This window comes from Lycium ferocissimum, chromosome 8 (genome assembly GCF_029784015.1).
Source record: "Lycium ferocissimum isolate CSIRO_LF1 chromosome 8, AGI_CSIRO_Lferr_CH_V1, whole genome shotgun sequence".
Classification (NCBI taxonomy): Eukaryota; Viridiplantae; Streptophyta; class Magnoliopsida; order Solanales; family Solanaceae; genus Lycium; species Lycium ferocissimum.
The window spans coordinates 33837944-33851469 of record NC_081349.1 but is presented as its reverse complement, the minus strand read 5'-3'; the positions used below and the strand labels follow the sequence as shown (position 1 = coordinate 33851469).

The window sequence follows — 13526 nt, the reverse complement described above, 5'->3', positions numbered from 1 at the left end:
AAACAATACGCTTATAATTATTCTGTAATTATGTTATCACAAACAAACATGTCATCCTAATTACTACTCCCTCTGTCTCAATTTATGTGACGCACTTTTTTTTTTATTTTGTCCCAAAAAATGTCACATTTCTATATTTATAAACAATTTAACAATCACATGTTTATCTAATGATTTAAGCTACACGTTTATCTAAGACTTATTTCGGACCATAAAATTTAAAAAGTCTTCATTTTTTTCTTTAATTGGGTGTCTAGTCAAATGGGGAGTAAATATATTATGTTGTTACTAGGTTATATGTAATTACTATCTTTCCTAAATGAAAAACTAGAAAAGAAGAAAGATAAAACAATAAAACAAAAACAAAACAGGAAAAAGCAGGGAATCTCATTCCTTAAATCAGATTTAGAATATCTTTAAAAAGTCTGCCTCTCCACAGTCCTCATGTGGCAAATTCAGTTATAGTTTTCCGCCAATCACCATTTCCTCCCGGTGGCCCCCACCTCCCTGCTCCGCCGTACGCCGCCGTGCGCTGATTTTTCAAATGCTTTCATAATTAGCCACTTTTGCACAATATGGACAAAACTTACGCATCTCCGAGTTGCCAAAATCTTACAGCAATAACAACAAACTCACCAAATTTCGCTTCTTCTTCTTCTCCATCTCCAACTTCAATCTCAACCGGTAATAGCCGGTCAGTGAAAATCATTCCGTTAGAACATCCTTCCGCCACGTCATCATCATCGTCGCCTTCGTCATCGCCGTCGGTTGTGGCGAAATGGATGGCGAGGATGAAAAGGATGACGTGGAAAGATTGGATTGAGCTGTTTTTCCCTTGTTATCGTTGGATGAGAACGTATAAAGTGAATGAATACTTGCAACCTGATCTTATGGCTGGTATTACAGTTGGCATCATGCTCGTTCCTCAGGTACATATATACCTTTTCATCAAATTATCCATTGAATTATACTAGAATTTAGTTTTGATGGACAGAATTATCTGCTATCTTTTGAAATTAGTTGAGGTACGCGCAAGCTGATCTGAACACTATCTGATAAAAAAAACAATAAAAAAAAGTTTGATCAATGTGAATACAGTACCTGGTACCTATTTTGTTGTTGCAAGTGGAGAAAAGAGAAAAACTTGATGTCTCTGTCTATATTAAAACATATTTACGTCACGTAACCTATACTTTGAATTTGTTACACACCTTTTTATTGACTTTATACAAGTTTTGATACATTTTCCATCAATCACTATTTCTAAACTTTTCGAGATGTGTTTCTGAGTATTCCTTGATCATTTCGTCCAAGAAGAGGAGTTTCTCTAATTCTATGAATTTTTCTAGAAGACTCTTTTCTTGAATATTATTCAAAAAATTTTTGGATTGCCCAGCATTTCACCAATTAGTAACCCAAGATTCCAGACATTTATTAACTGATTCTCTGACACTCGCCGGTGGGGCCGCCGTTCGCCGCCGTGCTCCGATTTCAAATGTTTTCATAATTAACCACTTTGCACAATATGGACAAAACATACGCTTCTCCGAGTTGCCAAAATCTTCCAGCAGTAACAACAAACTCACCAAATTTCGCTTCTTCATCTTCATCTCCAATTTCAATCTCAACCGGTAATAGCCGGTCAGTGAAAATCATTCCGTTAGAACATCCTTCCGCCACGTCATCATCATCGTCGTCTTCATCATCGCCGTCGGTTGTGGCGAAATGGATGGCGAGGATGAAAAGGATGACGTGGAAGGATTGGATTGAGCTGTTTTTTCCTTGCTATCGTTGGATGAGAACGTATAAAGTGAATGAGTATTTGCAACCTGATCTTATGGCTGGTATTACAGTTGGCATCATGCTTGTTCCTCAGGTATATTATACTTACTCCGGATAAAAAAAAGTGTCCACTTAATTTTTTTTTTCTTCGGTAAAAAAGGTGTCCACTTATTAAATCAAGAAATAATTAATCTTATCTTTTTAGATTTGCCCCTATTAAATGATCAAATCTCAATGCCTATTTAATTAGGGGTAGTTTAGTCAATTTACATTTTTTTTTTTTGGAGTGAGTATTTTAGGGGCGTGCAAATGGCTAGACGGACTCTTTTTTTGATCCGGAGGGAGTAATTTTTTTTTTTCATTAGTTTGTCAAATTATCAATTGAATTATAGTAGAATTTAGTCTTTGTTGGACAGAGTTAGCAGGTACCTGTTGCGCAAGCTGTCTCGAACGGCGAACACCACGGTTATCAAAATAAAAAGAAATATTACAATTTAGTCTTGGTGAACAGAGTTACCTCATACCAAAAATTTAAAAAATTAAAATATGCTTATGTCATCCCAATTTAAGTGTCTTACTTTTTTTTTTGGTATATCCCAAAAAAGAGTGCTTCTTTCTAAATTTAGTACAAGATCGGGGTTTACCCTGTGCGCACCCAAAGGGTAGCGGCTACGGGTTCTCTTATCATAAAAAAAAAACCATTGCAAGTTTATAACCACAAGATTCAATGGACATTTTAGTCTTGATGACGTTTCCTGGTACATGTTGCTGGTGGGAGGTAACATGTATCTTGTGGAATTAGTCGATGTGCGCACAAGCTGGCTTGGACACCACGGTTATTTGTCAAATTATGAATTGAATTGTACAGAATGGTCATCTCTGTTACCTTATCCATTGCTGAGCTAAGTGGATGAAACAGTAAATGTATCCTAGTCTTTGTAATAGGAGTAATAGGTTGTCTTTCAATCAGTAGTCAGTTCATACCTTTCTGTCTCCACTTTTCTTATATGTTCTTTGTCTCAATAATTTTGTAAACGAACGTCACAATTTAAGATTGAATGGAGGTCTGGTTCCTCTTTTAACTTTTATGATTTTAACAGCATAATTGATGATGTGATAGAACTAGAGAGTAGAGACTGAAGCCCCTGCCGGGCCCCACTTATCCTCTATGGTTTTTTTTTTTGTTGAGAATGAGCTTATTGATACTAGAACCTTTTAGATTAATTACTAATATCAATATGATGATTGGATAAAATGTCCTCACTGTTAGTCTTTAGCATTATATGAGCAATCATCTTATGCTAGACTGCTTGTCAAGTGTGTTTTTTTTGGAGGCACTTTTGGTCTTTCAATATGAATGAATGAATTATATGCATTTTCAGTTTTAACTGATTACGTTATGTGAACAGTCGATGTCCTACGCAAAGCTGGCCGGGCTTCAACCCATATATGGACTTTGTAAGTACACTATTGGAGCTTAAATTACTTATTTAGGTTTCTTTTTCTTCATTTTAATAGAGTGAAGCAGATACTATTCTCTATATGTTTCTCTAATTTAGTAAAGGGACCTTTGAATACTGATGCTGAAATTGAAATAAATCTCTATTCAAATATGGAGCTCTGGATTAGGTGCTAAGATTATTTTCCTTGTTCTGAAATAAGAAGGCAAAATTTTTCTCCTGTATGAAGAAGCACTGTTTTCTTTGCTTCTTAATTTAGCATCCATATCTGAAAGAAAAATCTATGTGGATTAACTAATTGCCATGACCTTTCCAGAGTTCTTTTGAATGTCTAGTTGTTTATGAACCTTTGATTCCTAGCTGTGTCATTTGATTCTTAATTAGTACTTTTCTAAATCTGAACTTTGCTAAACAGATTCTGGTTTCATCCCTATATTTGTCTACACCATATTTGGGTCATCTCGTCAGCTTGCAATTGGTCCAGTTGCATTGACGTCCCTTCTAGTCTCAAATGTCTTGAGCAGCATAGTTGAACCATCAGACGAGTTATACACGGAGCTCGCTATACTGTTAGCACTTATGGTTGGCATCTTGGAATGCACAATGGGGCTATTACGGTATTTTTTCTTTAAGCTTTGGTTCTTTCTTATGATAAACTTTGAATTATCTAGATTGTCATACTCTCTTGTGGTCACGGTGAGGTTCCATGTCTATCATCTCTTATATACACACAAAAAATGATAGCTTTTAGGAGAATTTATTCACCATGCCCCAGCTCAACTGATTGAAACCATTCATAACAAAGGGGATTATAAGATAGACCATGCTTAACACTGAGCTCGACCTACTACTTTCTAAGAGGTGTATGATGCAAATATTACCGTCCGTGTAAGACTTGGAAACTTGTTGCTTAGCATTTAAAGAGTTGATAATGATTGCTAATAATGTGCCTTTTAATGTTTCCTTGGGCTCTGATGAGCTTCGTATTGTTCCTTGCTTGGTTCTCTTTCAAACCGGGTGAAGATTCTGCATCTTGGTTTTGTTTCTGACTGAATTTGTTAAAAGTCTCATTCCCAGTTTCAATTCCTCTCTAGGCTTGGATGGCTCATACGGTTCATCAGCCACTCTGTCATTTCTGGTTTTACAACTGCCTCTGCTTTTGTCATTGCCTTGTCCCAAGCAAAGTATTTCTTGGGCTATGAAATAGAACGGAGTAGCAAAATACTACCTCTAATCAAAAGTATAATTTCTGGAGCAGATAAGGTACTTTCCAGAATTAACATTTTCAGGTTACTCCATCTTTATGCGTGCTAAGAGAAACTTAAATGTGAGTAATTCAGGGCAAAGTTTGCAGACTGGAAATTTGATTTCTTTCTTTTGGGTGTTGGACATACTATTCACCGACGGCTTGAACTTGCATGAGACTAATTTTCTCTGCAATAGCAGATGTACCTGTCCAATTAGCTTTTATGATTGTTTTGCAAAACCTTAATTTTGGGGTGGATTTTTGGTTTTAGTCAAAGGTTATCAGATTAAATAAATGGGGAATATTCTACAATACTGCCTTGAAGAGCCATATTTCTCAATCATATAGAGATAAAGGACATTCATTGAAAGAACTGGTACATGAAGGTAATATAAGTTAGTCAGGGGTAAGTGCTGAATGCCGTCAAAGAGGATTTTGAATCTTCTTTTGAATCTTCGTCCTACCTTGGAGGAGTCTTGGAAACGTTGTGCTGGGTTGTTGTTGTTGTTGTTGTTATTGGAGAAAACTGCTTTAAAACAGGCAGTTCCAAGTAAACAAAATTTCCTTATTGCCTTTTCCAGAGTATCTTTCGGAAACAGCCGTCCTACCTTGGTAGGAGTCCTTTTCCAGACCTCACGTTGTGGGATTTCACTGGGTTGTTGTTGTTGTTGTTGTTGTATTTTGAAAAGGCAAGAAAATTTTGGTGCGTTGTTGTAAGTCATTCAGTTAATTCTTTGTTTAATTGCTAGAAGATATTTTTGTTGTTTCAAAGGCTAATTCTACTTTCTTTTGTAGTTCTCGTGGCCTCCTTTTGTTATGGGCTCGCTGACGCTAGCTATTCTTCTGACCATGAAGCACTTGGTAGAAGCTTACCAGCATTTTCATGTGTATTATTATATACTTTTTTGTCGGTCATATGAAGGTTTTATGTGCTTTGAATTTTTTCTCTTCAGGGAAAAACAAGGAAGTACTTGAGGTTTCTGCGTGCAGCTGGTCCCCTCACAGCTGTTGTTCTGGGTACAACTTTTGTGAAAATCTATCATCCACCTTCAATTTCATTGGTGAGAATGACATGAATTAAGCTCAAGCTGAACTTCAGGGATTGAATTTAAGATTAGCCTAAAAAACATGACATGGTGACCTAGTCCAAGAACACCGTAATGTTGAACTTCAGTTATATTTGTCACTTTTTTCCTTGCATGGGACTGGGAAGGATAGTTGCATAAAGTTAGTTCTAATTACCTACAGGGTCAGCAAGATCAAAACGGTGATGTTAACCACTTTGGCTTATTCCATCGGAGCATTAACTTAGATCTACACATGTCAATATGCCTGTTTTCATACTTTTGTCAGTTTCACTTTAATAACAATGTTCTCGACTTCACATGCACTATTGTGAATGCTCTAGTCAGCTAACATGTTGTCTTAATACGGTATTATCTTCGTTAGAGCCGTAGATATGACTGAATGTTAGGATCGGTGCTTGGTGGAAATACTGAACCTACATCACAGAAAAGATTGTTGCACTGTAGTTCTTGTTCAAAACATTCTACTGATTTATTACTCTACATAATGGAGTCGACAGAATTGTTATCACGATATTAAAGATGTTTTACGATTGTTTAGGTGGGAGATATACCTCAGGGGCTGCCGAAGTTTTCTGTACCAAAGCAATTCGGCCATGTAAAGTCTTTGATACCTACTACAGTTCTTATTACTGGTGTGGCTATCCTGGTAAGTAAGAATTTAATCATTCACTGTAACTGTTTGTCCTTTTCTATTTCTTCTTTTGGCTAGACTATCCGTTTGTGATTGGTGATACCAATTTCCAACACTATAGGAATCAGTGGGGATCGCTAAGGCACTGGCAGCAAAGAATGGCTATGAGTTGGATTCAAATCAAGAGGTGTGTGACTTTTGATGATCTCGTGAGAACTGCAATTCATATCTATGGTCTTTTGTGAGATTGAACAAGATTTTTTGTTTAATGTATAAGAGTTAAGTGATATGTTCTGAACTATATATTTGTAATTTGGATAGTTTACATTTTAGATGTTCATATTTAGGACATATTACCTTTTTCTTTTCTCCCTTAATTCCATTATTTAGCCGAATGTTTTTCTAAAGCTTGTGATTACGCTCTAGTTCTTGACCTATTTCCACTCAAATTAAAATAAACATTATCCGGTTACTCATATTTCGTTCTCCTCCTCCTTCTATTTATCGCTGTATAACAACCACAATAAGGCTCATGCTCTTAATCAGAACATTTCATACTAAACTTTTGTGTTTCTGTTATTGTAACAGTTATTTGGTCTTGGTGTAGCCAACATTTGTGGCTCATTCTTCTCAATTTACCCTACGACAGGTGAGTTTGGAATATTATGTGTGGCTTGATCAATTTCATCCCAGCTGGTTTCTGACAATGTTCCTCTTTACCTAATGTGTGCGGTCAGGCTCTTTTTCTAGATCAGCTGTAAATCATGAAAGTGGAGCAAAAACTGGCTTATCAGGGCTTGTTATGGGGATTATAATGGCATGTGCTCTATTATTCATGACTCCTGTATTTGAATACATACCTCAGGTAAAGGAATTAGTTTGAAGGTGTAAAGTTATCACATGACTGTCGGTAACTAGATTGCTTTCAACTGTCACACATTTAGAGCTGTGTTTTCAGTCTTTTAGCTTCTATCTTGGCTCCAATTTGTAATGCATGCTATGGGATATAATCATCGTTATGACGAGGGAGGATAACCTATTGGGGGTTTTGAGTCCCAATGGAGCAAAATGGGGAAAGGACCAATTTCAGGCTCCTGGGGGGTTTTGGGGTGGGGGGGGGCGATTGAGGGTGGAGTTTAGCATGTCCAGAAAAAAAAAAAAAAAAAAAGAAGAGAGAATAGTCATCTTTTTATCTGTTTATGATACTCATATTTTTCAAGTGCATTTCTTTATTAATGATCTGGGAAGTTGGATACTGTAGATCTTTTCATTATTGCATGCTTGCAATTTGTGTTCAACATTTGACAATTTACTGATGTAGTTATGATATTTTTAAGTCTTCCATTGCTCACTGTTTTTATTTTATATTGCTGTGGCAGTGTGCTTTGGCTGCGATTGTGATATCTGCTGTAATTGGACTGGTATGTATGCCATCTTCTACCAGGAAATGATATGTTTCATTTTATATTGCCAAGGTTTCCATTGTTTTTATGAACTTCTCCATATGACGGATATAGTTTTTAGTTGAAGCTAACAACATCAACAAATCTTTACGAAATACATCAGCAGCTAATATATCATGCTTCATTTGGGTTTATCATGGCATAGTTCCCTGATTTGTCTAGTTGGCTTGCTTGGATTTTCACATTATGTGTTTTAAAAGGTTGGTGTCAAATCACTGACCAGCAAGGGAAGAACATCTGGCATCTTTACCTTTTTTTTCCACTAAGGCCAATAGTAAGTGTTATAGGAGCGTATTCCAGTTCATTGTTTGATCGTCCGGACACTCTATTGATACCTTCCCCGGGAATTATTGCTTTATGATCATGTAATATCGACTATCGAGTCATACAGTAAAACATGGAAGCTGGAGAGAAAGAAATACGCTTTCAGCTGTGAAGGATGATTTGAGGATTTTCATCTATATTCTCTTGAACCAGCTCTTAGTTATGATTTGCCTATTTGTTAGATGATTTCTACAAACTTCTTTGTTTATTTCTTAATTACTTTAACTAAGCACACCACATTCCTGTAAGATATTCACCACGTTGAAGCATCATGGATGAAATTCTGGTTTAGGTGCTGACTGTTTTATGATCAATTAAGACCACATTCTGCATTTGTACATATAAACGAAATTTAACTGCAGAAAATATCATATTCATGTTCCCATTTTTCCTCCTTTCAGGTGGATTACGATGAGGCTAAATTTTTGTGGCGTGTCGACAAGAAAGATTTTCTGTTATGGACTATTACTTGCATGACAACCTTGCTTCTAGGCATAGAGATTGGTGTCCTTGTTGGGGTTAGTTTTTATCTATGATCAGACCTAAATATATTTTAAATTTCATTCTAGATGTTGTGCATAGAAGGGGAGCCTTGGCGTAACTGGTAAAGTTGCTGCCATGTGACCTGTTTGAGCTGTGGAAACAGCCTCTTGCAGAAATGCAGGGTAAGGCTGCGTACAATAGACCATTATGGTCCGGCCCTTCCCCGGAACCCGCGCATAACGGGAGCTTAGTGCACCAGCTGCTCTTTTTTTTTTTTGTGGATGTTGTGCATTACTAAAGTTTTTTCGTACACTAGAAATTGAGAACACTGTTTGTTGCTACAAGCTTTGCCTGCATGCTACTTACATAATTTTACGGTGTTCTTTAGTTCAATTATTTAGCAGGAAATGCTTGAAGTTAAATTCATTGATCATTGAAATGTTTTGCATTATTTGCTTGAAGTTAAATTTATTGATCATTGAAATGTTTTGCATTATTTGCTTGAAGTCCAATGCCTTGTATGTTTTGAAATTTCACAAAATGGAAGTGACAAAAAAGCCTGTTGCTATAATTCTATAACCAGAAAAAGGACCTGATGATATGTAATAAAGATGTTAATTGAGGCCAATATACTGGCTGATAACTTTTGTATTGGAAAAATATATGTATGATCTTAAGGATAACCTCAGCTTGCCGATTATTTTTGGTCTCATGTGTTCACAGGTTGGCGTGTCGCTTGCTTTTGTTATTCATGAATCAGCGAATCCACATATTGGTGAGTTACTGTAATTGCCCTTGTACTGAAATTGAACCATTGATAAAAAAAAAAAAATAAAAAAAAATAATAATAAAAAAAAAAATTAAATTTAATTAATAATAGTTTGTTGCCAGCACAATTCTTAAGCTTTTCATATCACTATCCTGTAATTGAATACTTGACTTCTTCATATTACCAGTGTTATTCTTTGGTGCCTCCCCATGTCCTCTAAATACTCAATCCAAGCTGATCTTTTATCTTCCCTGTTTTTTTTTTTTTTTCGAAACTGGTAACTATTTTTATCTGTTTGTTTTTATCATGCCTCTTTCAGATATTTCATTTTCTTGGTGACACTTCAGTCCTTACAAGCATTTCTTTTCCCGTAGTTGTTTACTCCTAAGTTTCCAAGATAATGAAGAATTTGATGTTTAAACCGCAGATGCTAAGTTCTGTCTTTTTGTTTCCAAGATAATTAAGTATTTGATGTTTAAACTGCAGATGCGAAGTTCTATTTTTTTTTGTTTCTTCCGGTCAATGCCTTGTAATTACTGTAATTTTGATGACATGAGTTGCTTTCAGCTGTCTTGGGGCGTCTTCCTGGAACTACTATTTACAGAAATACTCAACAATACCCCGAAGCATATACATACAACGGGATTGTGATTGTTCGAATTGATGCGCCTATATACTTTGCCAACACAAGTTACATAAAAGACAGGTGAGAACACCGTCTTTCTTTTTACTTTATTTTTCCAAAAGGACAGCAGGTTTTTCCCTTAAATTCAGCATTTCTGAAGCATTATTACTAAACTGTTAAGAACCCTCAGGGGTTGGCCTGGTGGCAATTGACTTGAGCCTTGGGGTGCTCCCTTTCAAGGTCTTTCGAAACCCGCTGGGTGCAAACAATTTCGAATCGGACTGGGGAAACCCTGAATTACCCGTGGTGCACTTGCGGGAAACTCCTTGCCGAGGGCCTGTGCACCCCCGGGATTAGTCGGGGCTCAAAGAGACTCGGACACCCGGTGCTTAATCAAAAAAAAATAAATTACTAAACTGTTAAGCCCTACTATTTTCAGCAAATCATATCCCACATGTCACTTTGACCTCTTTTATTTCTTTAACAGGTTACGGGATTATGAAATTGAAAAGGAAGAATCTACAGGTCGGGGACCACAAGTTTCAAGAATTCATTTTGTGATCCTTGAAATGGCCCGTAAGTCTCCATAAGTTGGCACATTTCTGGTTAGGCAGTATCTGAACGACAAATTATGCTGAATTTACCATGCCTATTTCCTTTTCTATGCTTTAGCAGCGCTAAAGCTTCTTCTGTCTCTTACAGTTTAATTTCCAGTATTTGATGTGAAAACTGAAGAAAAGTATACTGCATTAAGGATTGAGCGTACTACATCTACCATTTGTTTCTTCATACTAATCACAACTCACGTGTTTATTCCAGCTGTTACGTATATAGACTCTAGTGCTGTTCAAGCTCTGAAAGAGCTCCATCAGGAATATAAATCACGAGACATTCAGGTTGAGAATATCTCTCTTTTGCTAAGACTGTACAATTGTGCATCCCAAATTCTATATCCTAGAGTAATATTAACTTACTTTCCAGCTCACAATAACATCTGTTGTTGCATTGCAGCTAGCCATTTCCAACCCCAACCGTGAAGTGCTGCTAACCCTGGCTAAAGCTGGTGTGATTGATCTGATTGGCAAGGAGTGGTACTTTGTCCGAGTCCATGACGCTGTTCAAATTTGTCTTCAGCATGTTCAGAGGTTAACTGAATTTCCAAAGGCACAAGACTTTTTGGCTGAAAACAAACCAAGCTTGTTCCAGAGGCTCCTCAATCAGAGGAAAGACGATTTTTTTCAACCTGAACTCGAATCTGGTGTCCGTGAATCTCTTCTTTCCAAGGATACCAACCCTCAACTAGAGCCACTCTTGTCAAAAAAGCCTTGATGAGGACACTGCTTCCAAGATGTATCAATATGTATGTCATATCATGTATTCCATTTTTTCCCCCTACTTTGGGTTGATTGATTGATTGATTGTTATTAGCTTAGCCTCCCATTGGAACAGAGAGAAAGATATTCATCATATGTAATTAAGTGTCATTTGTATCTTTTTCCGGGCTGATATGCATTCTTCCTCAAGTTTGTAATCAGATGCAAGTACAAATTCAGATATCATAGAGGAAATACAAGAAAAGCATTTTGTTGATATCATTTCAATTTGCATGGCAAACCTTAATATTGTACGATCGAATGCCTAGACATGTAAAGCAGCCCTTTCAAGCACACTAGGGTATGTTTGGCACGGAGGACAATATTTATTTCCCATGTTTTGGTTGGTCAATTTTTTTAAATAACTACTTCCTCCGTTCGCTTTTACTTATCCATTATTTTAAAAATAAATTCACTTTTACTTGTCCACTTTAGCATATCAAGAGAAAGACAAATATTTTTTTCTTTGTTTTACCCTTAACATTAATTACTCATTTTCAAATTATTTTTCAAATATAATACACCAACTAATATGAGTATCATGGTAAAATATATACTTAATTTATTAAAATCCTTAAGGGACATAAAAAATAAAAAGTGGACAAGTAAAAAAGTGAACGGAGAGAATATTTTTTTTAAGAAAAGAACGCTTACGGTTTTCTATATGCATCAAAGAAGATATACAGTAATTTTTTTCTTTTCCTTTTTTTCTAATTAAAAAACCAAAAAGAAAAAGAGAAACAGATAAAAGACTCTCGAAAGTCGGTGAACCAAAGCAAATATTTCTGAGTCCCACATCGAGGAGTTACATATTACGACTGATATGTGACTAGTATAAATGGAGAGTAAATGTCTTCTAGAAAACTTGCCTTAAACTAATGAGTAAGGAAAACAAAGCGTACGGTGAGAACCGGACGCAGCGCTAGTGAAACATTTAAGTGGCGCAAGAATTTATGGAGGGGTAATAGGCTGGCCAAGTGTTGACGCTGCCTACTTTTGCAGAACTCACTTGTGCGGGCCTCCCAACCCGCCCCCAATTCTTAGTTCGAAATCTTTTCTTTCATTCAGCAATTTTTATTCAGAAGTTGTTGTTGTGTTAATTCTCAGTGTAGGTCACAACCCATAATATAGGTTCTGATGCGAACGATTGATCGCGTCTCCCGTTTTATTCAATAACATAACTTGTTACTTCCATCCCGTTAATAGTTTGATAGTTCGATTTGACTAGGCACGGAGAGTTAATTTAATATAATATCTTTGATTAGGCTTTGATAGTTCGATTTGACTAGGCACGGAGAGTTAATTTATATTGTTGGTTGCATAGAAATGTATCTGTCATTCTTTTTGGACAGACTTAAAAAAAAGTATATCACATGAAGTGGGGACGAAAGGGAAGGAGTACTTGATTTGAGAACAAATTGCTACTTGATTCGAGAACTGTTGTGAGCTAAAAGCATATCAAAGGTTGTTCGGAGAGCTGTTGTGAGCTAAAAGCAAATCTAAGGTTGTTCGGAGCGGCTAGAAGTTATCATCTCGGAAAATAACTTTTATTTTTATTCCAATTCCCTTCAACCACTTCCTGAGACAATAATCGTTAGTTGAGTGGCCATATCAGCTCTTTGCTTTTGTTAGGGTAGCAACCACCAGACAAAGCTAAAATGCTATCCCATAGCCGATAGAAGAAGCAAATAAATGAATACTTTGATTTTAAATATGTTAATATCAGATTTATGAGACTATAAAATATGTAGTTTTAAACATGTCACAACATTTGTGTGACCATAAAATCAACTCATTAGGAATAAAATGAGAAGTTTACATGTTGGATCCGGCTCCAGCTCTGGCCTTCAATTGATGTTTAATGAGAGGACTCTGTTTCCCATTTATCTTGTGTCTCACTTGATGTTCAGTGAGAGGCCCCTATTTCCTCATTTATCTGGCCCTATGTTAAAGACTTCAAAGACTTCAGCAATTGCTCAAAATGAGTGTCGCAGGTGCCTTAATGCCTATATTTGTCCAGATATAACTGGCCATGTTTGTTTATCTGGGATAATTGACTGGTTTATCATGTAAAGTAGCCTACAAATGTTTAAGTAATTAAATCTTACGTTCTACATTATGTACCAGAAGTTGCAAGAGTTCTTGATCTTGCAGAGGTCCTTCTTCGCAGTTCCAGTCAGGAATTTGAGTAAGGGGATCCAAAAAAATGTAAAACTATCACACCTATATCAAGGGGATTCACTAGTTTTTACAATATATATATAAAAAGTATTTTTACCCTT

General features: G+C 36.4%; 1 protein-coding gene and 1 non-coding gene across 3 annotated transcripts; both read left to right on the top strand.

Annotated features, from left to right (window-relative positions):
• Positions 1 to 575: 575 nt before the first annotated feature.
• LOC132068166 (probable sulfate transporter 4.2) lies at positions 576 to 11466 on the top strand. 2 transcript variants are annotated; one of them, XM_059461663.1, is made up of 17 exons: positions 576 to 929; positions 3192 to 3240; positions 3658 to 3859; positions 4337 to 4505; positions 5284 to 5349; positions 5442 to 5549; positions 6115 to 6222; positions 6329 to 6394; positions 6796 to 6856; positions 6945 to 7072; positions 7587 to 7628; positions 8396 to 8512; positions 9201 to 9252; positions 9814 to 9952; positions 10359 to 10447; positions 10691 to 10767; positions 10883 to 11466. In XM_059461663.1, exons 1-17 carry the CDS (start codon positions 576 to 578, stop codon positions 11198 to 11200), a joined length of 2145 nt encoding a protein of 714 aa, XP_059317646.1. In that variant the 3' UTR covers positions 11201 to 11466. The 2 variants fall into 2 exon arrangements, with proteins under 2 accessions (XP_059317646.1, XP_059317647.1); XM_059461664.1 differs by lacking the exon at positions 576 to 929 and adding an exon at positions 1511 to 1876.
• Positions 11467 to 12109: 643 nt separating this feature from the next.
• LOC132069022 (U12 minor spliceosomal RNA) lies at positions 12110 to 12268 on the top strand. The gene has a single exon (XR_009417598.1). It is a non-coding gene; the product is annotated as a U12 minor spliceosomal RNA (small nuclear RNA).
• Positions 12269 to 13526: the final 1258 nt, after the last annotated feature.